The 26,129-nt window shown below is 52.6% G+C and overlaps 9 protein-coding genes across 9 annotated transcripts; 5 read left to right on the top strand and 4 right to left on the bottom strand.

The window, feature by feature from the left end:
* The first annotated feature begins 28 nt into the window (after positions 1-28).
* Positions 29-631, top strand: K460DRAFT_160193 (uncharacterized protein). The gene has a single exon (XM_040926880.1). The coding sequence runs from the start codon at positions 158-160 to the stop codon at positions 461-463; it is 306 nt and encodes a 101-aa protein (XP_040786764.1). The 5' UTR covers positions 29-157; the 3' UTR covers positions 464-631.
* Positions 632-2,488: 1,857 nt separating this feature from the next.
* On the bottom strand, positions 2,489-3,073 carry K460DRAFT_397340 (uncharacterized protein; the record flags this gene model as incomplete). The annotated part of the gene is made up of 1 exon (XM_040936149.1): positions 2,489-3,073. The coding sequence occupies one exon, from the start codon at positions 3,071-3,073 to the stop codon at positions 2,489-2,491; it is 585 nt and encodes a 194-aa protein (XP_040786765.1).
* Positions 3,074-4,734: 1,661 nt separating this feature from the next.
* On the bottom strand, positions 4,735-6,600 carry K460DRAFT_408503 (splicing factor, CC1-like protein; the record flags this gene model as incomplete). The annotated part of the gene is made up of 4 exons (XM_040937169.1): positions 4,735-5,005; positions 5,057-5,527; positions 5,577-5,894; positions 5,945-6,600. 4 exons carry the CDS (start codon positions 6,598-6,600, stop codon positions 4,735-4,737), a joined length of 1,716 nt encoding a protein of 571 aa, XP_040786766.1.
* A 482-nt stretch (positions 6,601-7,082) lies between these two features.
* Positions 7,083-8,864, bottom strand: K460DRAFT_369070 (Inositolphosphorylceramide-B hydroxylase). The gene is made up of 3 exons (XM_040933889.1): positions 7,722-8,864; positions 7,424-7,672; positions 7,083-7,376 (listed from the first exon to the last, which is right to left on the bottom strand). Exons 1-3 carry the CDS (start codon positions 8,513-8,515, stop codon positions 7,223-7,225), a joined length of 1,197 nt encoding a protein of 398 aa, XP_040786767.1. The 5' UTR covers positions 8,516-8,864; the 3' UTR covers positions 7,083-7,222.
* A 997-nt stretch (positions 8,865-9,861) lies between these two features.
* K460DRAFT_408505 (thaumatin family protein) lies at positions 9,862-11,100 on the top strand (the record flags this gene model as incomplete). The annotated part of the gene is made up of 3 exons (XM_040937170.1): positions 9,862-10,170; positions 10,232-10,757; positions 10,817-11,100. The coding sequence occupies 3 exons, from the start codon at positions 9,862-9,864 to the stop codon at positions 11,098-11,100; spliced, it is 1,119 nt and encodes a 372-aa protein (XP_040786768.1).
* A 634-nt stretch (positions 11,101-11,734) lies between these two features.
* K460DRAFT_369072 (glycoside hydrolase family 2 protein) lies at positions 11,735-15,071 on the top strand. Its single transcript, XM_040933890.1, has 6 exons — positions 11,735-12,053; positions 12,119-13,066; positions 13,144-13,456; positions 13,515-13,632; positions 13,683-13,918; positions 14,022-15,071. Exons 1-6 carry the CDS (start codon positions 11,911-11,913, stop codon positions 14,784-14,786), a joined length of 2,523 nt encoding a protein of 840 aa, XP_040786769.1. The 5' UTR covers positions 11,735-11,910; the 3' UTR covers positions 14,787-15,071.
* Positions 15,072-16,278: 1,207 nt separating this feature from the next.
* K460DRAFT_290572 (uncharacterized protein) lies at positions 16,279-18,722 on the top strand (the record flags this gene model as incomplete). Its single annotated transcript, XM_040929211.1, has 3 exons — positions 16,279-16,520; positions 16,573-17,662; positions 17,727-18,722. 3 exons carry the CDS (start codon positions 16,279-16,281, stop codon positions 18,720-18,722), a joined length of 2,328 nt encoding a protein of 775 aa, XP_040786770.1.
* Positions 18,723-19,568: 846 nt separating this feature from the next.
* Positions 19,569-21,336, top strand: K460DRAFT_343296 (uncharacterized protein; the record flags this gene model as incomplete). The annotated part of the gene is made up of 2 exons (XM_040931219.1): positions 19,569-21,033; positions 21,095-21,336. Exons 1-2 carry the CDS (start codon positions 19,857-19,859, stop codon positions 21,334-21,336), a joined length of 1,419 nt encoding a protein of 472 aa, XP_040786771.1. The 5' UTR covers positions 19,569-19,856.
* Positions 21,337-22,375: 1,039 nt separating this feature from the next.
* K460DRAFT_160408 (importin subunit beta-1) lies at positions 22,376-25,758 on the bottom strand. Its single transcript, XM_040926881.1, has 8 exons — positions 25,749-25,758; positions 25,489-25,627; positions 25,368-25,426; positions 24,482-25,285; positions 23,006-24,428; positions 22,845-22,953; positions 22,635-22,792; positions 22,376-22,518 (listed from the first exon to the last, which is right to left on the bottom strand). The coding sequence occupies exons 2-8, from the start codon at positions 25,526-25,528 to the stop codon at positions 22,493-22,495; spliced, it is 2,619 nt and encodes an 872-aa protein (XP_040786772.1). The 5' UTR covers positions 25,529-25,627; positions 25,749-25,758; the 3' UTR covers positions 22,376-22,492.
* Between the last annotated feature and the right edge of the window lie 371 nt (positions 25,759-26,129).

The following is a 26,129-nucleotide window of genomic DNA, read 5'->3' on the forward strand; positions in this document are numbered from 1 at the left end:
CAGGGGTAACGATGCGCAGTATCTTGAGCTTGCTATAGTGAAAGAAAGCCGAACAGAGCAATCACGCCCCCTTAGATAAACTCAGAGACTCAATACTTCCTCTCAGTTCGACCCACCCACCAATACTCACATCCCGAGCAGTCAACTCAACTCCACTATGCAGACTCCATCGACTACTACTTTGACTGCTACAAATCGCTTTACCAGGATCTCGGAGCCGAACAGCGATTCCTCACACAGCTATCCACCACGCGAAGATTCCAATGCCGACTACTTAATCCACCAAACCGCCGATGTCAGGGACCTTGAGCTAGGTGTCTTCACTCCTGAGGAGTTGAATGCAAGATGGAGGGGGGGCATATTGCGTGTCCTCCTTTCCCCCTATCTTCCTATGATACTTTGGATCGTGGCATGGTTATTTATAGTCATAGTACACATATTCGCGCGAAGTAGACGTGTGTGAGGGTAGGAAGCCTACTTAGGCGAGAGAATCCGGGGAAAGGAATGAATCAGCAGCTGGGGCGAGGATAACACACTTGCACCACAGGTTTTTATCACTCCATGTCAGTAATATTTCTCCAAAAGACTCATCAATGAGCTATTAGTGGTCTTTAGTCTTATGCTACAGTTGTAGGGTTAATTCTCGAGCTCATCAACAATACATCTGCCTGTTAACTGAAAATACCACCCAAAACGGCGAACTTTCAAAGCTCCAAACAGCACTGTCTCCTCTCTTTCTCTTGGTGCGCCATTCAGCTAGCAATAGCTCACGAAAGCTTCGTCGTAGCTCTCATTTTGTCTAGTGCTTTCCCGCTTTGCAAGATCTGAACTCCGGTCGCCTTCGCTTTGTTGGCCGAACGACCTCATACCCGTCATCTGAATCTTCGTCCTCAGCAACCGGTCTCTTGAGCTTTTTCTTAGACTTTAAAGTAGGGATAGGCTCTTGTCGGCTAGACTCGCGAGCGCGATGAATCGCACGAACCCTACTAAGAGCTTGCGGCGCAGCGGAATTCCCTTTCGAAATTGTGCCACCAGAAGACCCGATCTGCGCTCTTGTCCTTTCTTCTTCTTCAGACTCCGTCATCTGCGCTTCACTCTCACTTCCGTCATACAAGTCTTCTTCTTCGGACTCCGTCATCCGCGCTTCACTCTCACTTCCGTCGTCCAAGCTGCTCGATATCTCTACCACCTTGACACTCGCTCCTTTCGCCTTCATCTGACCTGGGCGTTTCGCAGTGCTTGGATCCATGTCTTCGAACATGTTATCGCCGGTTCGAGGTTCAGCTGTGTCGAAAGGGTGATGTGTCTTTGGAGGTACGTAACTCTCCATGCAATCACCATCGCTGTCACATGGAAAAGATGTCGTCTTCATACCAATATAGCATTTCCGGTATTTCGTATCTTTGCCGTGGATCTTTGCTTCGGATTGCCGCAGTTTCGCTCGTGTAATCTCTGAGCAAAGGTAAGCACAAGACGCGTCTATGTAGGGTGCGCAACGTACCGGCCTCACTGGAAGTCGCGTCCTTGGGGATGAGCGCCTCGTTCTCTGACTCGACACACGCGTCGCAGTAAAATTCTTTCATGCTGACGTTATTTTCATTTCTCTTCCTCCATTTTTTCTGAAAATCACCCCCACTATTCTCGATATGATGACAATTGGGTGCACACGGCTCACCGGGATCTGCGGTGATGATAGGGTGGCCGCAAGATAAAATGTGTTCTCGCGACATGGAATCGTTCAGACAGGAGTCGTTGTCAGTGGTGACTTTGATGCGTGGGTAAGAGACAGTTTCGCGAACCACTTTGCGTTTGGGAAGCGGCGCGCTTTTCTTGCGGTGTGTAGAGCGTGGAGAAACCATTGCACCAATCTGCTGTACGATCGCTCACAAGCATACAAACACAGCTCCGGTGACTCGCCTGGAAATGGTGTCAGCTAGGATGTAATCATTTTGTTGTAGGATATGCCATGTCTGGCGTGTAGAAGATTGCCAAAAGATCAAGAGTTGAAGGCCGAGGGAGTTTGTGCTCTTCGCGAGGTGAATGCGGGACCTTAAATTACATGCAATCTTCTCCTTCACTTTCACCAGCTCGGCGAGAGGTCACACTGTGCTCAATTCATGTTCATATTAATATTGGTAACGAGTAACCAGAAGAGACTGAGAGGGTTTAAAGCTCGCTAGAGCATCAGTCAAAATCGTAGAGGCGGTGTTGCAATCTGAACCACTGGTCAACGATCCCAACTACACTTCACTACTATTTTCCTACAGTATCGAATTGGCATTAATTTTCATTTTTACGACATTCTAGGGGTTTGTTTCGCGAAAAGTATCCACTCAAATTAGCAATTTAAGCTTTATAAGTTCAAGACAGAAGCGGAGACATATCTTTACACTCTAAACCCTCTACAGCGAACTTACCCAGTCAATAGTACCTTTCCTCATCAATGACAGCCTCGAATCCACTCCCTGTCCCAGGGCTACCAGGGCCACTAACAGAACCACTTCACAGCGTCCTCCTGCTCCGTTCCAACACCACTCTCCGCCAAACCCAAAGCAGCAAAAACATGCTCCATAGTCTCCATCTTCTCCTCCTTCGACTTGATCTCCATACCCCGAAACATGTTCTCTACAGCCAGCAACTCCCGCTCACCAATTTCCAGCACCTTAGTTCCGTACTCCCGCACAAACTCCGCGAGCCCATCGGTCTTGAGGACAGGCGCAGTATCGCGCTGGCCCTGGTCAGTAAGCGAACACACCTCTTCCTCAACGAGCGCAGAGGCGATACCAGTAGCCAGTTCGTCGTCGAGCTTGGTAGGGTACCAGATCTCGTCGGTGGAGGCATACGGTTTGATACCGAGGCCCTCGAGAATGGGTTGCGCGATGCATATGTGGCAGATGAAGGGTGTGGAGACGGGATGCATGGGGTTACTGCAATTGCTACCACAGGGCTCGGCTGCCGCGGTTTGCACACGGTGACCGCAGTTCAGGTCGTGTGTTTTGGATACAGGGGCGCAGGGGAGATAGGACCACGCCTGCGTGCGATAGGCCGTGGTTATGTCGTTCAGTTTCACCATTTTCGTTGGAGCTAGTTTCTGCGTGGTTGGGTAAGTAGTTTGGTGTGTTTGGTGTGTTTTGTTTAGAGATGGGATGGGAGAATATATTGTACGTTGTTTAAGTCTTGGGATGGCTGATGCTATTCGATATGTGCATACACAATGACCCCATGGTCGAAACTATATGCAGCGTGTAGCCTAAAAGTTAACGATTTGAGTAAAGACGCAGTAAGCACACAATGTTACCCTTGGACTTGATAATGCTCACAGGCTTGAAGAGTAGAGACGATATTGGCTGCAGGGTCAGGTGACAGTATATTACAAAAATGCACAATGTCACTATGGCCCTCCTTAAGGACTTGCTTGATTCTGTATCTAACAAGAGAGGCTGGGAAATAGGCAAATGTTTATCACTCTTGAGCTCTACTTGTTGTATGCAGTGCTAACTAGATTCAATTTGCTAGCATGCTTATCATCTATGTAAAATAAAGTAACTGTAGATGTAGACTGAATCCTGTACGCGTAACTCGCTTAAAGGACCATCCGAGCTGAGGACGTATAGAAAGAGCAGAGAAAAGACCGGAATCAAAATGCAAGTCTAGATCGAATTACATGATAGTTCTTTTTAACCTCCCTTGACTCGCGTACAGGTAAATAATCCGTAAATCATGTTAGTGCAATGATCAATTAAGAATAGCCGTCAAGGCCATCGTCTTACTTCACGCGTTATGATGCGACTGGCAGGCGTCGAATGCCGGTAGGTTACCAATGCATGCGACAATTTCACGCGGCTACTAGCCTCAGCAGATAAGACTGCGTTGTGCATGCAATCTACCAGGAAAGACGGTGGTGTGTTTGCAAATCTGGTCAAGAAATGGGATGGAGCCTGCACATCAGGTAGGCGGCTTCTTCAGTTAGAAAGACGGCGTGGGTGTTCAAAATAAGGAGAGTACCTAGATGATGAGTCAAAGCGCAAGGTCGAACAATCACTGCACATGAGTTAGCACACGAAGATAAAGAGGAGTGGAGGGGACATGATCTGATAGGAAAATGAGCCATCAACGGTGATGCTGTGACCAGAATCTGTCACGTGTCAGGCATGGCAGTCAGTAACGGAGAGGGTCAAACCACGCCCGATTCAACGGCACTTCCAAAACGTCCATCTCTCGACAAGTGGTCCATATCACAGAGTTGCTCGCAAGGAAGTATCTAAACAAATGATTATTGACAGACAGGTCATCCATGAACGGAGGAGACGAGCTGGGCCTATGTACTATTAGCAGCCCAAGTCCTCCGTTATGACCTTGTCGCAATCGCAAAGCTGCTTATGTGCAGCAATCTGTGGAACCTAGGAGACCAAGGTAAGATCTGAACAGGTCGTGGTCCGTCACAGAACATACCGAGAAAGATTCGTCAACCCCTCATCTCTCAGTTGGAAAGGTAGCAACGAAGACGCACGAAGCGCTTGTTGTGACACCTCCAGAGAGTGTGAACGATCATCCATAACCAAATCAAAGAAGCACGCCATCCATGTCCATCCTGGTAACGCCATCCATGCATCTGAAAACCATGAAAAGTGTCGTCGATTTCGATCCTGTATGCACACATAGTCAAGAAATGGGGCACTCGGCAGCGGGCCAGCTACCGGGTACCCCTCGACAAAGTCATGACGTACCGATCAGTTAGAACCTGCTAGCAGCAGCACCCCAGAGGGAGTTGTAGATCTTATCGACAACGTAAGAGGCGCGGATAGTGCGGTGGTTGAAGCTGCGTCCGTTGAGACCCTGGAGAGCCTTCTCGCCGCCGGTGACCGAGTCGAACTTTACGTAGATGTCGCCCTCGGTATTGGGGTCGACGGCGATGTGGACGACCTTTCCATACTTCTTGTCGCACTCGACCTTGACCTCTGCCTCGAGATCCTTGACCCAGCTATCGCCCCAAGCTTTCTGTTCCCTAAAGAGTATTAGCCGACCAGAAAATCAGAGAAGGGGTTGGAATACATACTCGTCAGCATCAAAAGCGTTCTCGATCTTGACGCACTTCGAAGCCATAGGCTTGTCGACGATAGGAGCGCGAGGCTTGTTGATGACGGGCTGGGCGCCTTGCTTCGTGGGCTCTGGGTTATCGCGGCCGGCTAGAGCTGCCATTAGCTTGCTTCGGTCGTAGGTCTTGAAGTTGACTCCAGCGACATCGGTGTCGTCGAGGGCAGAGGCGCCGCTCACACCGCGGTCATCTTTGCTGTGAGTGCGGTCGAAGACGCCACCAGCACCGCCGGCATAAGCGCCACGGCCGCCAGCGCCGCTGAAAGCGGATCCCTGGTAGCTCTGAGCCTGCTGGGTGAAGGTGCGCAGAAGGTTGGCAGTCGACTCGGGAGTGAACTTGTCGTTACCGAGACCGACGCGGATCTGGCGACCGGCAAGCTCGAAGCCATTCATCTCTGCCAAAGCATTTTTAGCGTTTGTAGGGTCAACAAACCTATAGAGCGGTTAGCATTGCATCGACGAAAGGTCGAAGTAGCACTTACTGAACGAAACCGTATCCTTTGGACCGACCAGGGTTCATCTCGTCGCGTTGGAGGATGACCTGCTCAAGCTCACCGTAGGGCTCGAAGATCTCCTGGAGATCCTTCTCGGTGACGCTGAAGTGAATATTGCCAACATAGAGACGGTGGAAGGGGGCACCGTTGGCACCAGGCGCGGCGCCGCCCTCGGAGGGCCGAGCAGCACGGTTCTTCTCAGCCTCTGTGAGCTGCGCAATGATGGGAACACCTTTCAGTTTCTGGCCAGTCAGTTCCAGAGCTTTGGGGACAGACTCTTCCTCCTTGAACTCAACGTAGCCAACGCTAGAGTTGGGGTTAGCACATGACACAAGAGGTTGGGTGGAATTGCTTACCCTTTGGAACGTCCAGTGACTCGATCCTTGACAATCTGTGCCTCGACGACAGGGCCGACAGCCTCAAAGAAGGAGCGCAGGTGGCGTGTCTCGGCGCGCTGGGAGATTTGCTGGACGAAGATGGTGCGCTTGTCGCGGTCATCTTCCGTGGCCTCGGGCTCTGCAGTCTTCTCGCGGCGGCTGCCTCGGCGCTCCTCAGCACCGGGTCCACCACGTCGACGGTCTCGAGAGCCATCGCGGGTGCGGTACTTGTCGTCACCGCGGTCACGGCGGGGGGAGCGAGAGCGGGCGCGTCCGCCACCGCTGTAGTAGTCGCCTCCACGGTCCCTACGGCCTCCGCGGTATCGGTCGCGCGAGCTGCTGCGACGGGTCCTATCACGGTCTTCTTCTGTGTCAGCACCTTTGGTCGATCGAGGACGGCTTCCATCTCTTCGCCGCTCGCGGCTTCTACGCCGGTCACCATTAGACTCACGATGACGCTCCCTATCCCTGCTCCTATCACGGCGGTCATGTCGGTCTGCATGTCGGTCGCGGTGGCGATCGTCGCGGCGGCTGTCGGTGTCGCGGGCCTCGTCGCTGGCCTGGCGCTCGCGTGACTTCTCTACGTCGCGGGCGGCCTCATCGAGGAGGGCTTCGATTTCGTTGACTGCAGCCATGGCGAAGGCAAGTCCTAGTTCTCGATAAGTTGTGTCGGTCGGGAGCGAAGTGCGCAGTCACGGTGAGAGCGAAGTGGTTGCGGCGAGCTTGCAGCTTAGATACTGGATTCAATTGCTGTACTGAGAGATGCCGAAGATAGCTGTGACTACAGTGTCGCTAGGTGACTTGTAGTCGACGTATAGCCTGTCCGTGGCCGAATTGTACTCGACAAATCTGTAGCTGATAAAGCTGTGTTGTCGCGCACAATTGTTGTTGTGGTGGTGGGTGAGTGAGCGGGCGGGAGGAACGAGGCTGGCCAGCTGGAATTTCAAGGGTTATAATGCTTGGCGGCGGGGCCAGACCCAAAACAGGAAACTGTCGGCAGGGTCACGTGCATGGTTCGCAGAAATTTGGGACAAGAAGTTTTCGTTGGTAGAGGCTACCAGCCATACATTAATATTAGTCTAGAAAGTGATATCGTGTCGTGAAGGTATATAGGACATGTCCCCGCTACTAACCAGAAACTCCCAACACGGTAGAGTTGGGCGACAAGTGCCTATCAAACGCCCCCCGAAGCCGATGCATGCGTTATGATTACAACTATATAGGTTCAGAGCAAGAACTTGCTTCCTCTTGTAGGCCTTAGGCACTCTTGATGACCTTGGGAGGCGTCATCTCTAGCTGTGTACCAAACACCCAGTCCCAGAAGCGGCTCGTTACACCAAAGCCATTCTGGTAATCGGCGAAATGATGCGCAAGATGGTACTTCTTCAGCTGTTGGTAGAATTCGGGCAGCCTTCACATTGTTAGCAGTTGCATCGAATGCTTCTAGGGCTCACTTACTTTTGGTGGTGAAGAAAGTAGTGTGTCATGTCATAGCATGTATATCCAAAGATGCCGCCACAGTACGCAGCTGTCGCGGCATACCAATTCCAGCAGATGATTGCATGGGCGAATTTCCAGAAAGGTGCTGCCAACACAACAAAGAGTGTGGGCGGCATCACCAGTCTGTATTTGTCCATGGGCAGATAGTGGTGAATGCCATGGAGCAGAAAGTGGAGCGTAAGACCAACGCGGTTATCAGGAAGATAGCTGTCCGATATGAGTATAGGTTGTCAGAACGTAGGGTGGCATGACTTACTCGTCCAAGTGGAATAAGAACCTGTGCAGAACATACTCTACAATCGTCCAGAAGCCCAAGCCGAAGATCCAGTATCCCGCCAGGGCTGGCGCAGATCCCAATCCGTTAGCAGCAATCACCGTCCCGGCTACCACACAAGGCCACCACAGCGTTGGTACAACCCACCATGGTGTCTTGCTCAAGGGTTCTAAGAAGTTGCCGAACAGCGGCGCTGAATCGCCTCCTTTGTAATGTCGTGGTCGGTGCACCTGCTCGAGGTAGAATTCCTTGGTAAAACCCCCGTACCAGACCTGCATTAAGAGCGGCTTATTGAGGTCGAGGAACTTGTGCTGCTTGTAGTCTATTGAGGGGTCCGTCTCCCTGGAGAGGTCCTCCGCATTCGACATGCCAGTTGCGGCGTACAGCGGCTTTCCATTCTGTGTCATGCTCTTGAGCTCCGCTGTGCCCGCTGCTGTCGGTGGCAAAGGGATGATGTCTGCAGGCTTGGAGCTTTTCGTGGCGCCGTTCATGATCGAATCTGTGGCGACGAAGCCAATGAGGCTTTCCTCCAATATCTCGTACGCTGAGTCGGAGTGGAAATGCGAAATCTCATCCTTCAAGATGGCCTCCACATCCTTGCCTGCATACTCCAGTATGAACTCTGGGCCACCGGGATGGCCCTCTAGAAAGTCGGTGACATCGTAGACCTTTGTGCCAATCGTGACATAGCAGGACTCTTCGTTGTTATGCGCCTGTACCTCAGCGGTCGGAATCGTCGGAAGGGTGCGGCCTGGCATGGTCGTGGTCGTAGACATTCAGTATAGCCCTGGGATGGTAGGTAAGAGTCGCTGCGTATGCCAGTGATCCAACTGTGTCGAGGGAAGTCTGGGAATCGGAAGATGGCCTTAGGAGGGACGAAGGTGGAAGCTTCGGAACGAGTATCGATCGAGGAAGACTCGGAGTAAAGGACGCGACAGGAAGGCCCAGATCAGCGGGAGCGCTGCAGAGTGTAAACGAAGGAATGTAAAGGGTGGGAGATGGCGGAAAGGCCGTGAAAAGAAGAGTAAGCGTGCGCTCAAGAGAAGTAGATGTCACTATGTCAGGAGAGAGCCAAGAAATTGCTCGCCTCGCGAAGATCTCACCACCGGGCCACTAATGGTGGCGAGACCCTGGAACGCTTGCCTTTCCGTCCTCCGAAAAGTCGCTGACCAAACGATAAGATTGCCAGCCAGGAGCTGCAATTTCATTTCCGCCGATTAACACCGTCATGGTTCGTCTTTTCCGTCTCTCGGCATGTTTCTCACACCATCTGTGCGCATTTGCGAAGTCGAGAATCTGTTTGTTTGTCTGATTGATCTTTTGAGAAACTTCACTTCGCTGCCACGCCTCGCCTCGCCTCTTCCTCTTAGGTACCAGTCATCTCAAGACTTATTATAATATATGTGTACAATGATGGCATCAGCTACCACTTGTCCCACAACAACAATGCCGGGCAAGTTTTGTTTCTGTCATTCCGCTCTGCTGCCGTTACGTTACGACACGACGGGTATTTGATATTTGCGCATCTACTTGAAAGACGCGTGCACACGTGTTTCTACTTAACTTAAAATCAGCGCTCTACTATCGCATCCAAGTAATGAGTACATTGGATACGCGCTCAAACGCCACCAACACATTTGTCGGACCGTTTTGAAGACTCGCACGTCGAGGCCAATGATAGGCTTTCAGCCTTGCTGAGCCCTGCTGAGCCCCTGCTGGACCCTGGCAAGGCACCACCAGTTGCGTCACTACTGTACCTTGACCAAGTCACGACTTCCTCACATTGTCCATGATCGGCCCGTTCTTCTTGTTCCTTGATTGTGCTGCGCACGCTGGCTGTCCAGCATGCCTCGTCTTCATACATATTGGACACTACATCCTCCTACCCACAACGACCCCCAGCTGGCCTGGAACCTCCAGTATACCTATCCGCGCGCATCTTCAAACTACTACACCTGAACCATCATTGCGCACTCTACGCGCCTAGTCACTTCTCGCAATGCGCACACCTCCCAGGTCCAGCAGGGGTCATTCCCAGCCTATAGCTCGCTTCTCTGTCGCCCACTTTTGCACCGTACTTTTCCTATTGTCAGGGTTTCCGCTTGCCGATGGCATGCATCACATGTCCTCAAAGGCTCCGCGCAAGCTACAACGACGAAAAGAGGATATCACCCCCTTGCTAGTCACCAATCGCTGCCCCGGAGACATCTGGCCCGGGATCTCGACGCAATCTGGACAAGGCCCGAAAGAGAACGGGTTCAAGTTGGAGCCTGGGGCCTCCAAGAACCAAACAGTATCAGAAGACTGGCAGGGTCGCGTTTGGGGCAGAACGAATTGTTCCTTCAACGACGATGGTTCTGGTCCCGCAGAAGGCCGGGGTAAAGCTTGTTACTCTGGCGATTGCAATGGTGTACTGAATTGTCGGGTCGGGGTAAGTGAGATTGCTTTCTGCATGCTCCACACATGAACGACTTCGATTGACTTGAATACAGGGTGACGTCCCCGTCTCTCTTGCAGAGTTTACCCTAGATGCCGGAGATGGGCACACCTATTACGATATTTCGTTAGTCGATGGTTACAACGTACCCATGGCCATCGTCCTACAGCCATTAGAAAACGTTACCCTCGATGACATTCCGCCAAATCTTACCAACCCATCATGCCAAGGCACAGATGGCCTTCTAGCAAAGAAGGGATACACCCCATATCCCGAGTATCCCGACTTCCTGCGAACGAACACCTCGTATCCCTTACCCTTCGAAGACGCGGTGGACGAAGACAAGATATCAAGGTGGTGTCCTTGGGATCTACAGCAGTCTCCTCCCGACAAGCCCGGTGACGGCGTGTATCCGTACCCTGATGACAACATCCAAAGAGCCCAGTTCAACCCTTGCTTCTCCGCGTGCGCGAAGAACAACAAGCCCGAAGACTGTTGCACCGGAGAGTACAATTCGGCAAGCAAATGTCGACCAGGCGACTACTCCAAGAGTGTCAAGGAAGTTTGTCCAGATGCCTACAGTTTCGGCAAGTTCTTGCACTTTTCAAATGTAATCCTAATGCTAATGCCATCCTTTCAGCGTTCGACGATCAATCGTCCACCTTCATCATCCCCTCTGGAGCTGGCTTCGAAGTCGTCTTCTGTCCAGGAGCACGCTCGACGAACATACTGGATACAAGCATGGAGAAGATGCTTCAACTAGCACAGTCGGGCAAAGTTGATCATCAAGCCGCACTCAGTCTGAAAAGGTCGAGGAAGGAGATGTTCCGCAGAAGTGCTGCAGCGGGATCCTTTCGCTTGGACCGCACTGTGCTTACGGTAGCTTTTGTATCGGCTGTCATGAGCTTAGCATGGGTCAGGTAGCAGTAATGGTATCTGGATGTAGAATAGAAGTCTGTTTTCCTGGGCGGACGATGTGAATATTGTTGGTATGCTTGAATACTTCGATACCCTTCTCTGACTTTGTACGCAGTCTTGAGCCACCATAATCGCACAGAAACGAGGTATGTAATCTTTGAGCTGCCTTGGGTTTTATGACCCGACAGGCGGGAACGGTGATGTGCATGTGCACGTGTGTCTTCCGCTTCCAGGGTTCAGTGATGGGTTTTGGGAACGGAGCGCAATGTCCGTAGAAACAACAATGCATCTAAGACACATATCATGTGTTTCTAAGGATTCAGCTCCTTGGCGCTTATCCCGTGCTCATCCCGTGCAACGACGTGGGGGGGGAGCCATTCGGAACGCTTGTCCTAGCTTACAACATTACGACACAGGCCACAACTTTCTCCATCAATCACGGAGAGGTTGGGCCCGATCTCATCACCGCCCTGCAAAAGTCCCGCGTGGTCGTAAGGTAGTAGTACAAGGCGCATGTTTCCGACGTCACATGCAGTCCCACAAAACTCCTTCGACTAACGGGGTTCGGCCCGGAGTAGCCGCTCCGCATACCTTTCTGGACTATTTGGAGCTGCTCGATGAGCACAACACGGCAGCTCATGCTCCGGCCAAGGCCACCGTCTGAAATATAGGTAGGCAGAAGGACCGTTTGCTCGAATTCAAAGGAGGGACGTTTCCACTGTTTGGCTTACCCCGCTCAGTGGTAGGCTAACGCTCAGTTGATATTCGAGAGCTGGTGAGGGCGTGCAACTTCGCCGTTTTGACGCTGCATACATCATGGCAAAAGCTCAAGCTCTAACTGTCGACCGGTTGACGAATGGATGGACGTTCAAGCAGGCAGATGATACAGCTCAGGATGCATGGCTGCCGGTCAAGAAAGTGCCCACCAATGTTCATCTAGACTTGATGGACAATGGCAAGTATGTCTCGACAGATTTTGAGTAGAGGGAATCAATACTCTGACCACAGCTAATACAGCTTTCAGAATCCCAGATCCTTTTCTAGGGTTCAACGAGCTCGAGGCAGAGTGGGTCGCAGACCAGTCATGGATCTACCGAGTCGAGCTGCCTAAGGTTACAAAACCGAAGGATGGTACAGCATACGTACTAGCTTTCGATGGCCTGGACACGTTTGCTACCGTCAAGCTCAATAACGAGACTATTCTCGATAGCGATAACATGTTCATCCCGCATCGTGTCAATGTTACCGACAAGCTGGATCCTGGATCGGACAACATATTGGAGATTGTATTCGCATCTGCACGACTGGAAGCAATCAAGATCCGTGAGCAGCATCCAGATCACAAGTGGGTGGGCTTCAATGGCGACATGTCGAGGCTTGCCGCGAGGAAAGCTCAATACCACTGGGGCTGGGACTGGGGGCCAATACTCAACACTTGCGGTCCGTGGCGCGAAGTACGATTGGAGACCTATCAGACCCGGATTGAGGATCTACGTGTTGACTATGAGCTTGATGCGGGCTTGACGTCGGTACAGGGCACGGTCTCGGCGAATATCGAAGGCGCATCTGCGAAAAGTGTTAGTTTTGCTGTATACGACGGCGAGAAGTTAGTTTTCAAAGAATCAACAAAAGTCAATGACGGCGTGGCAAAGGTGGAGTTCCATGTTAACAATCCGAAGCTATGGTATCCGCATGGCTACGGCGAGCAACCTCTCTACAAGATCACTGCTACAATCTCGGCGGACGATGTAGAATTGCACCAGGTGACGCGTCGTACTGGCTTCCGCAACGGCGAACTAATCCAGGAGCCGGATGCCATTGGCAAGTCATTCTACTTCCGCGTCAATGGCGTGGACGTATTCTGTGGTGGCTCGGATTGGATTCCTGCAGATTCGTTCACAACCCGAGTAACAGAGGAGAAGTATCGCAAATGGTTAGAGATGATGGTGGATGGATATCAAATCATGATACGGTCCGTCGTGTCTTTTCCTCAACCAGTTGTGTTCCAGCGCGAGAGCAAAGAGTATTACCATTGCTGACGCATATTAGTGTATGGGGTGGCGGCATCTGGGAAGAAGACATCTTCTATGACATCTGTGACGAGCTGGGTGTTCTGGTGTGGCAAGACTTCATGTTTGGGTGCGGTAACTATCCTGCCTTCCCAGCAATCTTACGGTCGATAGAGGAGGAGTGCACCGCCAATGTTAGCCGACTACGACACCACCCTTCGATCATCATCTATGCGGGCAACAACGAGGATTACCAGGTACAAGAGTCGTTTGGGTTGACTTACAACTATGAGGACAAGGACCCAGAAAGTTGGCTCAAGACAGACTTCCCTGCCAGGTACATCTACGAGAAGGTAGGTGCACACCGATAGCAAAAGGCTCTGGACTATGCTAATCGAGGTGCTCGATCAGTTGTTGCCTGAAGTTGTCGCTGCGCAAAGCCCACATGTACCGTACCACCCAGGCTCGCCTTGGGGTGACGGTATTAAGACTTCAAACCCCACAGTAGGCGACATGCACCAATGGAACGGTACTACTCTAGCTCTCTCATGGCCCACCGCATGCTAACAACGTAAACAGTGTGGCACGGCACGCAGGAGAAGTACCAGATCTTTGACACGCTCGGTGGCCGCTTCAATAGCGAGTTCGGCATGGAAGCCTTTCCTCACATCGACACGATCAAGTACTACTGTACCGATCCATCACAACTATACCCGCAAAGCCATATGCTAGACTTTCACAATAAAGCAGATGGGCACGAGCGGCGGATAGCGACCTACCTAGTCGAGAACTTCCGCACCAAAACCGATCTTGAGGTAAGTGCCCTGGCGTTCGATTGTTCGATTCCCTGTTTTTGCGTCGGGTACCACGATCAAGTGGATCTTCATATATCCTGTGATCCTTGCTGACGGCGGAAAGGCATTCATCCATCTTACGCAACTCTCTCAAGCCGAGGCATTGATGTTCGGGTACAGGGGCTGGCGTCGCCAGTGGGGCCAGGAGCGGCATTGCGGTGGTGCGCTCGTCTGGCAGCTCAACGACTGCTGGCCAGTAACTTCGTGGTCCATCGTCGATTACTTTCAGCGCAAGAAGCCGGCTTACTACGCCATGCGCCGGGTGCTCGCACCCATCGCCGTCGCAGTCAAACGAGCACACTTTGATTGGAGTGTGGTACATGCAAGAGTGCCCAAGACCAGCGACTTCGAGGTCTGGGTCGCGAGCCAGAAGTTGGATGAGATCACAGCGACTGTGGAGTTGCGGTATATTAGTGTCAAGAGTGGGAGGGAGATTAAAGACAAGGTTGTCAAGAAAGACATTAAGCTGGTAGCGAACGGCACAACCGACATCCTCTCAGGAACCATAGATAACCGGAACGAGGAGCCGCATGTGCTGGCGGTCAGGATATGGGTCGACGGCGAAATCGTGTCAAGAGACGTTGATTGGCCGCAACCGCTAAAGTACCTAGATTTCGACGACCGTGGCGTAGAAGTTATTCCGAAGGGCGACACCATTGTGATCAAAGCAGAGAAGCCCACCAAGGGCCTCGTGTTTGAGGAACGATCAGGTGTGCTTGTACACGACAGCGCCATTGACGTTGTCCCTGGCGATGAACAGGTCGTCAGAGTGAGGGGACTGGGCAAGCAGGACGAGCCATTGAGATGGACATACTTGGGCAAAGATTAGTGGTCAGCGTGCAGGAAGTACAAAGTGGAGACGTCTAGGGACGCGAGTGGTCTGATTATGCAAAGCTATCAAAGGACCACAGTGTAGGGACTGAGGTTTTGAGAAGTAGAAAGGGGTTCATGCTGCATGCTGACGGACAGCACAGCAAGTCCTGAGTTAATTAGCAGCAAACGGCTAGCATTAGACGTCGTCGCATTCTATCTCTAGTGACGAGTTGGCGTTAGGACTGTTATAGGCAAGGAAGTGGAAGAATACAACTCGCAGCACAATGGATCAGTTCAGTCGACTTCTCAACGGCGGGGTTTACGTGAGGCCAAGTATAGGCCCCGTCCCCACCACCGCCATGTACCCAGCCAAGCCATGCATATGAAGGTCGTCTATGGAACATGGTGAATTTCCAGGGTCAATCAATCGCCCCCTGGCCATTGGCCGGCACCTTCTCACCACGGCGTACAGGGTTTGTACTATGATGCAACCTAGTCGCATACCACAGTAATAAGTCGCCGGGCGCAGATTCCGCAGCATGTGCAACAGTAAGGTTTACTCTTCGGCCCACGCTCGCTCTCGACCCGGACGCTGGATGCAACTGTGGATTGCCATGTCGGCAGAAGAAGCTAGCGAGTACACTTGCTGCGGAAATGAGGTCGGCCTGCCCTTGTCTTGTCCCGCGGTGGTTGCGTTAGGGTTGCTTCGAGTCTTGCAACCCGCACCATAGACAACCTCTAACGTACGCCATGCGATGGCGGGAAGGATGAGGCGCAATGCTGAGACGGCGTGCAGGAGTAGCCTGCCGCGACCAGACACGATGCTTGAGCGCGGGAGTTTGCTTGTCTATGCCACCTTCTGCCGGCCTTCTCGAAGCCACAGGCGGTCAATTTCAGGCTCGCTTGGCTTTTGCGACGCAATCTTCCCGTCCACCCGTCTCAACGGTCGCCTGTCATTTCTTCCTCCACCAGTCAGCCCTGTCGCCCGCCCCAGCCGGGTAGTGGCCTATAATGCGGGGACTATAGGAAGAGCCAATGTCCACTCTGGATTGTCACTTTATCGCCCAGCTCCTGCGAATCGCTAACGAGAAGACGTGCAGCAGAATGACGATACATAGCTGGGGACCAGAGGCGAACCGGGCAGTCCCATCTGCAGCCTGAATAACTGCTTAAAGGCAAAACGTAACGTACGTGCAGCGCCGTCGTCTGCAACCGTCTCGCTGCACTACCGGTGTCTCTGATATAACGATCCCGGTCCGACTACTTCTAGTCCCGATTTCTGGATATATTCTACGTCTGGTGTATCATATCGTACCAGACTTTGGTTTCGCGCCTTCCCCAACTCTCTTGCACGACATCGACGCTGAGCGAACCTTCTACTACTCTTGACCTGGCAGCTGGATTCATGATTGGCAGACGCATTGGGCGCGACATCTTGCCTACTTTCAACTTCTGGTCCCGGAGCTTGGTAGCGGGGCAGGTCGTGCGACAGAAGCCGACTCATCACCATGTTCCACACGTTCCAGTCTACCGCTGGGCTGCGGTCACCTGGGGCAGACACCGATAGTTCGGGGAAACCAACACGGCCCCCAGGCTCACGGCGAATATCAACCAGCAATGCGTGTGTTGAGTGCAGGAGAAGAAAGATCCGATGTGATGGTTCACAGCCTTGTGGGCAGTGCCAGTGGTATCAACATCCCGAGGCGTGCGGATACTCCAAGCCTGCACAGAGAGTAGTGCCGAGTAGGAAGTGAGTCCACTCTTCATAAGCCGTACAGGACCATCTGCTAACAAGCCATCAGGCTAGTCGACAAGCTATCCAACAACATCGAGCAGTACAAGACCGTTTTGACCAAGCTATATGGAGGAAAGAACCTCGAATCCCTAGCCGCTTTACCTCGAGAGGAACTGCTCGAGTTGGCTCTATCCGCGCCGATAAACAACCTGACAATGTCTCCATCGACAGCAGATTCCCAGGCCTTGTCAGATGCTCAGGCCGGCTCTGATGGTGCCGAGAGCCTTGAGGCCCTTGAACAAGCTCCTTCTGAGGATCCGTACTGGGACGAGGCGCGAAAACACCAGATCCGTGTGCAAGGAATCTCAGACGACGTCAATGGTCTTTCCATGTCTGTCGATAAGCTCTCATCCTACGTTGGCATATCCTCCATCACTGCAGCACTCAAAGTCATTGTGCGGTGTGCACCACAAGCACGCTCGCTCATTACGCATAACAGCCAGGAGACAGCGCTACCGAGTCGTGCGGGATCCCCTCCTCCTGAGCTCGCGGACAACAGTCCACATGCTCTGCCGCCCCCAGAGCATGGCCAGGAGCTCCTGGAGAGCTACTTTGACCGCGTTCACCCATTCTTCCCCATGATCGACGAACGCAAGTTCTGGTCGACGTATTTGTACAGCAACCGAAAAGACTCACCATGGCTTGGCCTGCTGAACATGGTCTTCGCGCTTGGCTCGCTCGCGTCCCTTACTGCAGACAACGAAGCTCATTACGTCTACTTCACTCGTTCGCGACTACATCTATCTCTTGAGTCATTTGGAAGTGGAAATTTGGAGGTCTTGCAAGCTCTTGCGATTATGAGCGGTTATTACATGCACTACCTCAACCGACCAAATGAGGCGCACTCGCTCATGGGTGGAACCCTTCGTATGGCTACGGCGCTGGGGCTGCACCGCGAGTACTCAGAGCGAAGTGATGCAAGCCGGCAGTTTATGGCACCCGGTGACGAGGATTCGATTTCCCCCGAGATGAGACGAAGGATATGGTGGAGTCTGTTCTGTCTTGATGCATGGGCGTCGACCACGACCGGTCGGCCTTCATTGGGCAGGATGGGACCCTCGATCACAGTCCTGAGACCAGGAACGGCTGCTGGTGCGGTATGTATACATTAGAATCCTCTGGCTGCAGGTCATGGTGGACATATGCTGACTGCCTTAACAGATACAGACTATACCCCCGCCCAACAGCCCGCAGTACATCGAGCAGCTCAAAATCCTTCCTTTAATCCATGCTTCCGCATTCTGTGACATAGCAACGAGGATACAAGACCGTCTCGTTGAATCACCTCTCCTCTCCTCAGTTGAAACCGCCAGCTACGATGCACACATTATGAAATGGCACGAGGAGCTACCCTCAATCCTCTCCCACCCTGAAGAGCCGTGTCCAGAGTTTATCCGCCGGGTGAGACTAGTCATGAAGTGGCGATTCCAGAACATTCGCGTCGTACTTCATCGGCCCATCTTGCTTACCACAGCACTACGACGAGGTGCATGGGCTACCTTGACGGCGGAAGAGAAGGTTGCCGTTGGAAAATGCCGACTCATCGCACTCAAGACTATCGAGGATATCAGTCAAGAGTGCATGCCCGATCTCATATCCGGCTGGAACGCCGTCTGGTTCTGTTTCCAGGCTTGCATGGTACCCCTTGTCTCCCTGTTCAGCGACGCCAGCGTGCCGGAAGAGATTGAGAAATGGAAGGCTAGCGTCGAGACAGCCTTACAGTTTTTCGAAACAGTCAAGGATTGGAGTATCGCGGCCAAGCGAAGCGGCGATGCTGTTCGGCGTCTTTATGCGGCTTACAAAACGAGTGCCTCCAGCCTGTCCCAGTCACAAGCTTCCATGCCTATCACAACACCTCAGTATCAAGGCCATACCCAGTTTGCGGTCCCCGGTACCACAAATGGAGCCCCGGCTATGCTCAACTCACACGCCGCTTATCCACAAGGTCAGGGCGCGTTTCACTACAATCCTGCGACACCTACTTGGGCTAACGCCAATGACCCCACGATTCTCAACAACTTCTGGGACGATATGATGTGGGACACAAATCTACCGGACATGTTAGAAACGCCTTTTGGTTTGAGCAATGACTACGAGTACGCTGGTGCGGCACAAGACTCGGGGTCTGGTGGTGCATGCTGGATGCATGGTAACTAGCGCCAGTAAGCAAACCTCGCTGGCGACGACAACCTCTACGAATTCAGACATAACCACCGGGTTTTCGTTTCCTCCTACATCGCATCAGAAGAACACTAGCGCGGTTTCTTCCCAACCCTGCGGACCTACACAACAGCCGGTAGGGACCCATATTGTCCGACTATACTGCATTGCATTGTTGCATTGTCGGTGGCAGTGCTTTTCCATTTCTCTTTTCCCGTAGTCATATTGTACGCATTTGCACGGTCGTTATAGACAAGGGGCGCAGACGATACCCCAACTCTTCTTTGAGGCTAAATAGCTGGAGTGACAGTGAACGGGTTTGAGCTGCATGTGGATGTACATAGATGGACTTCGCTTATAGACTTTGGACCGTTGCAAAGATGATGGATGCTTAATAGACTTTTGTTATAGTGTAGCTATCCCTTCTCCATGTTCGCACACTGTTAGGCGTTTCGGCTAAAGGGGCTGCAGGATCGATCTCGCCTTGGACGCGAGTCGTGTACCGTCTTCATAGAGCGACAAAGGACCCTGTTCATAGATGGAAAAGATAAGATCTTTGTAGGAGGGGGATGACGCAAGGAGCAAGAAAGGGCCGAGACAATCTTGATACCCAGGCGCCGATCAACAAGCGACTCTTGGCTTTGTGAGGAAGTTTCATTACCGCACTCTTTGCAACAACTTTATAGCAATTTATATATCTTAGTGGGTGCCTTTTTGACGCTTTTAGAGCAAGTGTTACATGACGCGGTGGAGCTGGAGCTTATCGATACCCCACAACGCTATGAGCTCCAAATCATAGACAACCATTTCCCCCTAGACTACCTGCTATTATCAATGCAATCCCAAAAAGCTAAGAAGCTACGGGAGTTAGCTGCGTCTTGGATGTATCGCATAGGCCACATGCCGTTGTATTACGAATCGTGAGCTATGGACGAAGATCGCGCCTCCCAACCTTGAAGGCCCCCCGCTTGGGAGCTTGGCTCGCACGCCGTCGTCGAAGCAAACGATGAACCTCGAACTACTCTCCAGCTTCACTACCCAACCTTTGAGCAGGGTCGTCGTGCACCTCTGAGTCCTCCCATTCTTCCTAATCACTTTTACGAGCATTAGCCGACCGAGTTGCCCGCCACCATGTCGTCGGAACCAGACCTTCACCGCGCCATCTCCATGAAACCGCTGCCGTTCCAGCTTCACAACTCGGATCGCACGGATCGAAGCGCCAGTCCACACCTGCACCTGAACAGCTCCAGCTCCAATCAGCACACGTCTGCGGAGACGGCAGTCCGCAAACACGACGGCAATAGTACCGCTATCGAGACTACACAGTCGGCCAACGACCACGACCCCATTGCGCGCCATGTCCCTGCCCGCTCGAGCAGCGCCCATGATATCGAAAGCCAGTCGCCGCCTGGCTATACACCAGACAATGATCCGTACCGGCTGTCTATGGCCATCAAGCCTGAGAGCGAGCTCGCCCTCATGCGCGCCAACACGTCGCGGAAACGAGATGGCTGCGGGCCCATCTCTCTCAATACGAAAGCGCGCAGTGCCCGAAAGCTCGAGGAATTCTACGAAGCACAAAACGAGAACATTGAGCGCCTGCTCAAACCTGTCGACGATCACAGAAGAGCGGCCAAAGACGAGGATACTGCCAATCACCTCAAGTATAAAATCGCCGTTATCGGATCATTCGCTGCGAATATCATTCTGGCCATATTGCAACTCTACGCCGCCATCACTTCCAAATCGCTCTCCCTGTTCACCACCATGGCCGACTCCTTGTTCGACCCCTTGTCCAATCTCACCCTGATCATGTGTAACCGCGCCGTCGCGCGCGTCGACGGACGTAAATTCCCTTCAGGAAAAGCAAGAATCGAGACAGCTGGCAACCTCTCATTCTGCGCGCTCATGATCACCGTATCAGTAGTCATCATCGTCGAATCGATACGTACCGTGGCCGAACACTCCGGGCCAGAAACTAACAACTTCTACCTCCCCAGTGTCATCGCTGTTAGTATAGCGTTTGCAACAAAGTTCAGTTTGTTCCTGTACTGCTGGGCGATCAGGAATAAGTACAGCCAAGTACGCATTTTGTGGGAGGACCACCGTAACGATCTGTTTATCAATGGCTTCGGTGTGCTCACCAGTGTGGGTGGTTCCAAGCTCAAGTGGTGGCTCGATCCCATGGGCGCGATGATCCTGTCTGTCTTGATCATCTTCCTGTGGTCGAGGACGGCGTACAGTGAATTCCAGCTCCTCATCGGCGTCACGGCAGATACCGCTATGCTCCAGCACATCACCTACATCTGTAAGCTACCTCCTTCCCTTCCCAATCCTATATATAACCCCAACTTACTCACATCATCTAGCCATGACGCACTCCCCCGCCATCCTCCAAATCGACACAGTCCGCGCCTACCACTCTGGCCCCCGCCTCATCGTTGAAGTAGACATCGTCATGGACCCTGAGTCCTCCCTGCGTGCAACCCACGATGTCGCAGAGGAACTCCAAATCAAACTAGAGAGCTTGCCTGATGTAGAGAGGGCGTATGTGCATGTAGACTATGAGACGGACCATCGACCTGAGCATTTTTTGAAGAAGGAACTGTAGTTTGTTCGAAGGAATGAATGAGAGATTGCAACGGGGCAGCATTAGTGCTGAGGCATATAGAATGCTGCTGGAACAACACTACCTGTCCGGCCCTTCCCCGTAGAGTCTTTCAGAAAGGACAAGGTTGGGTCCCCCGTATGGATTGCATATGGTACTGTTTTTATAGAGTTGAATATGGTACTGTGTATTGCAATCATTACTCGACTTAGCATTGTGAAGCGTCTTCTGTCCAAATTTAAACCTGTCTTTCACCACCTCTTTCACTTCCTCTACAATTGCCATTGACATGTTGACCACTTCCCAAGTAGATGACTTTGACACACTTTCATGGGCACGATGTATTTCAGTAGCATAGCCAATCAAGGCAGGGAAACATCACACGTGGGCAATGAGGAATCATGATAGAAGTCTATGCAATACTCAATAGATACAGCTACAAACCAGCTGTATCCATACCAAATAAAAAGTGGTATACGCCGTAATAAGATGAAGAACTGGGGTGACGAAAATGATTATCTCTTCTTCTCCTGGCAGAACTTTGTGCTCTGCCTACAAGACTTCTGGTGCTACATGATTGTTGTGGAGAGGTGCTGTGCGGTTCGGGGGCGAATATGTCTGGGCGATGGGTGATAGGGCTCAATGTCGCGGTGCTGGGGTGCCGGAATGTTGTTTGCACTTGGGGGTTGGTGATCGGGGCGGCCGGGGTCCTCTGTTGGTGTACATCATGGTGTTTCCGTGCAATCGTCGTTCGAGAAAGGTCCGCCATGGCGCGGAGTCCAATCGGCAAGACTGTCAAAGTAGGCGTTAAGGCCCCCGCGCGTAGGACCAAACCACGTGATGAATGCATCCTCAGGAGGTACCAGAATCTGAGGAAAGTCCGTCGATCGTACTTGTCCAGGTATACTTGGCCAGCCGCAAACATCCAGATTGTGCTGAGGTTGATTAAGCAGGTAGGATGTCATTGGGTTAAACGGATTATACATCCGAACGCCCTGCTCTTCTTCCGATCGATCTTGGGCGCGATGGGGGGCTGGAGGAGGAGCTATATTCAATAGTTTAGTCACATGTTAGATAATACCCCCTGAGAGGAGGTTATCCAACCAGTGACCAGACTACAGCTCAATCCACAGGGTTGGGGATGGGAGGTGATAGACAATCAAGCCATTACGCCTTGATTGCCGCCTGGCAACGGTTGTTAGTGGGATAAAATATATACAAGGGGTACGAGGTGTGACTTTAAGAAAAAGCGGCGAGCAGACGAGGTGGACAGAGGAAGGGGTTGTTGACTAGTGACGTACCGATTTGGCGCTTGATCTGCTCGCGTGCCCATCGAGCGGTGTCGCGAGTTCGGCTGCTAAAGTCGGCATTTGCACGCGTCTCGCGTGCCATTACCGTGAGGAAGTCGTGTCGGAAATATTCCCTGAAGTCGCCCTTCGGGAAAGCATCGGCGAGGTCACTAGAAAGAGTCAGCCGACCACGAATAGGACGAGCCACTTTGCTAAACTTACCCAATGACACCGCACGAAGATCGAAGAAGGGCTTCAGTGCGGTTGCTATCCTGCTGGATGGTGCGAAGAAGATCGAAGATCGAATCGAGATATGGAACGATGAGTTGGGCTAGAGCTGTCAGTATATGTGGACCAGGCAATCTATAGAAAATGATACTCACTTTTGTTACTGCTCTTCATGGCAACGATGCAACCATCCCATGCATCCATAATACCCTCTCGCAACGAAGTAATATAGTCAATCATCTCGTAGTTGCCCTCGGTTGTCAAAGTGACCTGACCAGCCTGTTGAAGCACCTGGGCTACGACAGGAAGATAGGTCTCGAAAGCGCCATGAATCGCGTGCGCAATATCACCGAAGCACTGCAAGATGGCTGGCTTGAGTTGGTTGCCAAGGGCAGGGCTTCGAAGGTTGGTGAGAAGAGCATTCATGTATGCGTCACAGTAGGGTTGGACATTCTCGCCTAGGGATCGAGTAATGTCAGCCACCAGTCCAATGGCCATGGAGCAGAGAGCAGGCTCTTCTTGGTTGTTGAGGGCATTGTGCAAGAAGGGCGAGAAAGCCTCCATGTACTTTTGGAAATCGTCCTCCAAAGCGGTAGCGATCGATCCAATGGCGGCAAAGACGGTATCCGGAACACTCGACTTGGGAGGTAGGGACGACAGCAGGCTGAGCAAAATCTCCATGATGCGGTCTGCCTGTGGCCTAACATCGCCTTCCAATCTTTGGATGATGGCCATGACAACGCTGGCCAAGCTGGTCTGCATTTCTTCAAGGGTGAGCTTATCCTCAACATTGACAATTTGTTGCTGAAGAGCAATAGACTTTTGCAAGCGCTCGAGGATGACGGTTGACAGTTCGATGACCAGCGGAACGCTGTCACCAGCGGCGTTGTTCACGAAGGAATTGAGCACCTCGTAGGCTGCGGTTCTCAGCTGGTTGTCGGCATCGCCCCGCTCGGTGACGGTCAAAAGATGCTGCACGCTTTGCGCGAAGTGCGGCGACAGTGGGTTGGTCTGGCATCCTGGCTCTCCCGCGAATCTATCGGCGAGGTTCATCAGCGACCAGCAGCACGACGCTGCCATTCTGGGACTGCTAGCCAAGCCATTGAAAAGAGATCCGATCAAAGGAGGAAGATGTTGCTGTGCATCCAGGGCGCTGGGAACAGCCTCACAGATGCGACCGAGGGCGTAGGCTGCAGAGTCCTTTACGTGGATGTTCTGGTCGTCCATCATGCCAATGAGCGTAGGCAGGGCTTGTTTGACGATTGGGTCCAGGACGGACTCTTCAGGTCCTTCCATGATGGCACCGAAGGCTGAAACGGACGCATCTCGGTAGTGCCAGTCATCTGAGCGAATGAACTTCTCGATAAAAGCAAGGACCGGGGGCATGACGCCGCTGCCGACACATTGTGCCCACAACTGCAAACACTGGTATGCGGCACGCGAGGTGTTGTACTCGTTGTCGTCGGCATCCTCATCCTGCTTCGCGAGAAGCTCGAGCAGTACTGGGACAACCTCCTGCGTGGCAACTCGAGCAAAGTTGAAGTACTCCCTAAGCTCAGTTGAGCCCTCAGCTTGTGCCTATTCACAAGTCAGTATCTGTCCCAAGTAGTCTACACAAAAGTTAATCATACCTGTGTGTTGTCGTCTTCAATCGCAATTTCCTCTTCGCAGACGGTGCACCAAAACTCGACAGCAAGCTTGGCAACGTCCTCTTCGTCGCTCTTCATGCCTTGGATGGTAAGGCCAAATAGCGCCTTCTCCATGTAGAAGCGCATCTTGTCGTAGTAGAGGCCCATTATGCGGTTCAAGCATCCATATGACCCTTGCTGGATGCGACTATCATCGGCTTGTGTGGCCTCGCAAATGACCTGCATTATGTAGTTGCGCTCGCCTTCATTGTCGAAATTGGACCGCACGAATTCGATCGAGTCGCTGAGGGCGTTGATGGCTGCCACGCGGACATCGTTGTTGGTCTCTTCCTTGCGGGCGCCCTGGACGACGGCCGTCAAGATGGCATTGGAGTGGTGTGCCAGCGCTTCCCTCAGCTCCATGTCATCAGTGTCACATACGAATCCAATCGTGGTGAGCGAGGCTTGCTTCTGGCTATCGCTGCCTTGTCCCACATTCTCGACGAGGGTGGGCATGAGTTCGGGCCATTGGCTGCGGGGTAACTCGATGGCTGCGACCGAGGCGATGAACTGAGCAGCTGTAGAGCCGACGCCCTTGCTAGGTGTGCTCAGGGTGCGGAGCGCCATGGCCTTGACGTCCTGCTTGATCTGGTTGTCCAGGTTGAGCCATCGTTCCTGGACCTGACGTAACCGGGTGTACTCGCGTGCGGTAAAGGCATTCTTCAGGGCGAGGGCAGCGGCCTGCCGGATTTGCGGTTGGGCTTGTTCATTTGCGAGTTCGCCGCCGAGGACGGTGAGGTATTGTGGCTAGAGTGAAATAGGGTGTAAGTGGGTTTGTTTGGGTTGGCAGGAGTAGACGCAGCCTTCGACTGCGGGGGGGAAGACTTACGAAGTTGGAGTCGGCGGCCTGTATGAGCTGCTGCTCGGCGCTGTTACGAATGCTGGCGTCTGCCTAGAGCGTCAGTCGAGGCTGCAAAATGGAGGAAAAAATCGCGGTGAGGGCAGCATACCGGGCGAATAGGTCCCCTCCAACACCTGGTTGATGTCCATGATTGCAGGAGGGCGGGTCGAAGAGTCAAAGAGGGGGTATCTAGCAGGGTTACAGAAGTAGAGAGCCGCGGTGGCAGTTGAAGGAGAGGGAGTTGCGGTGGGCAGTGGTGTAGGGAGGGAAATTGAAGCGAAAGTAGGTCGACGGTCAGGGCTAATAAACACGTGAATTGTTTTCCCAGACGGATCTGCTGCCCCACTACTACGGCGCGGGCTTGGGAGCAGAGCAAAGGTGGAATACTGTGCAACGGGAGGACAAGAGAGCAAGCACGACAGCAAACACACGGTGGGCTGGATGAGAGGTTGAGTAGTAGTTCTTGCAGCCGTCGTCTCCCCAGCAGCTTCAGGCACCGTCCGTCGTTCGCAAGCTCGAAAAGAAGGCAGCCAACGCCCGCCTGGCAACCACATTGGTTCGCTTCTGGGCTCGTGCTTTTCCGCCCCAGACTGAGCTCGCCCTCCCGCTGCAGCCCTGCGCTGGAGCCAGCTCACTGAAACTGGGGCCTTTCATGCACACCAGACACGGACAGGTTGCTTTCGTCCTGTGCTGCCAGCTATACCAACGCCGAAGCCTGGGACCTGCTCTTTGTCTTGAACCGGCCTTGTT

This window comes from Cucurbitaria berberidis (assembly GCF_010015615.1).
Source record: "Cucurbitaria berberidis CBS 394.84 unplaced genomic scaffold K460scaffold_4, whole genome shotgun sequence".
Lineage (NCBI taxonomy): Eukaryota > Fungi > Ascomycota > Dothideomycetes > Pleosporales > Cucurbitariaceae > Cucurbitaria > Cucurbitaria berberidis.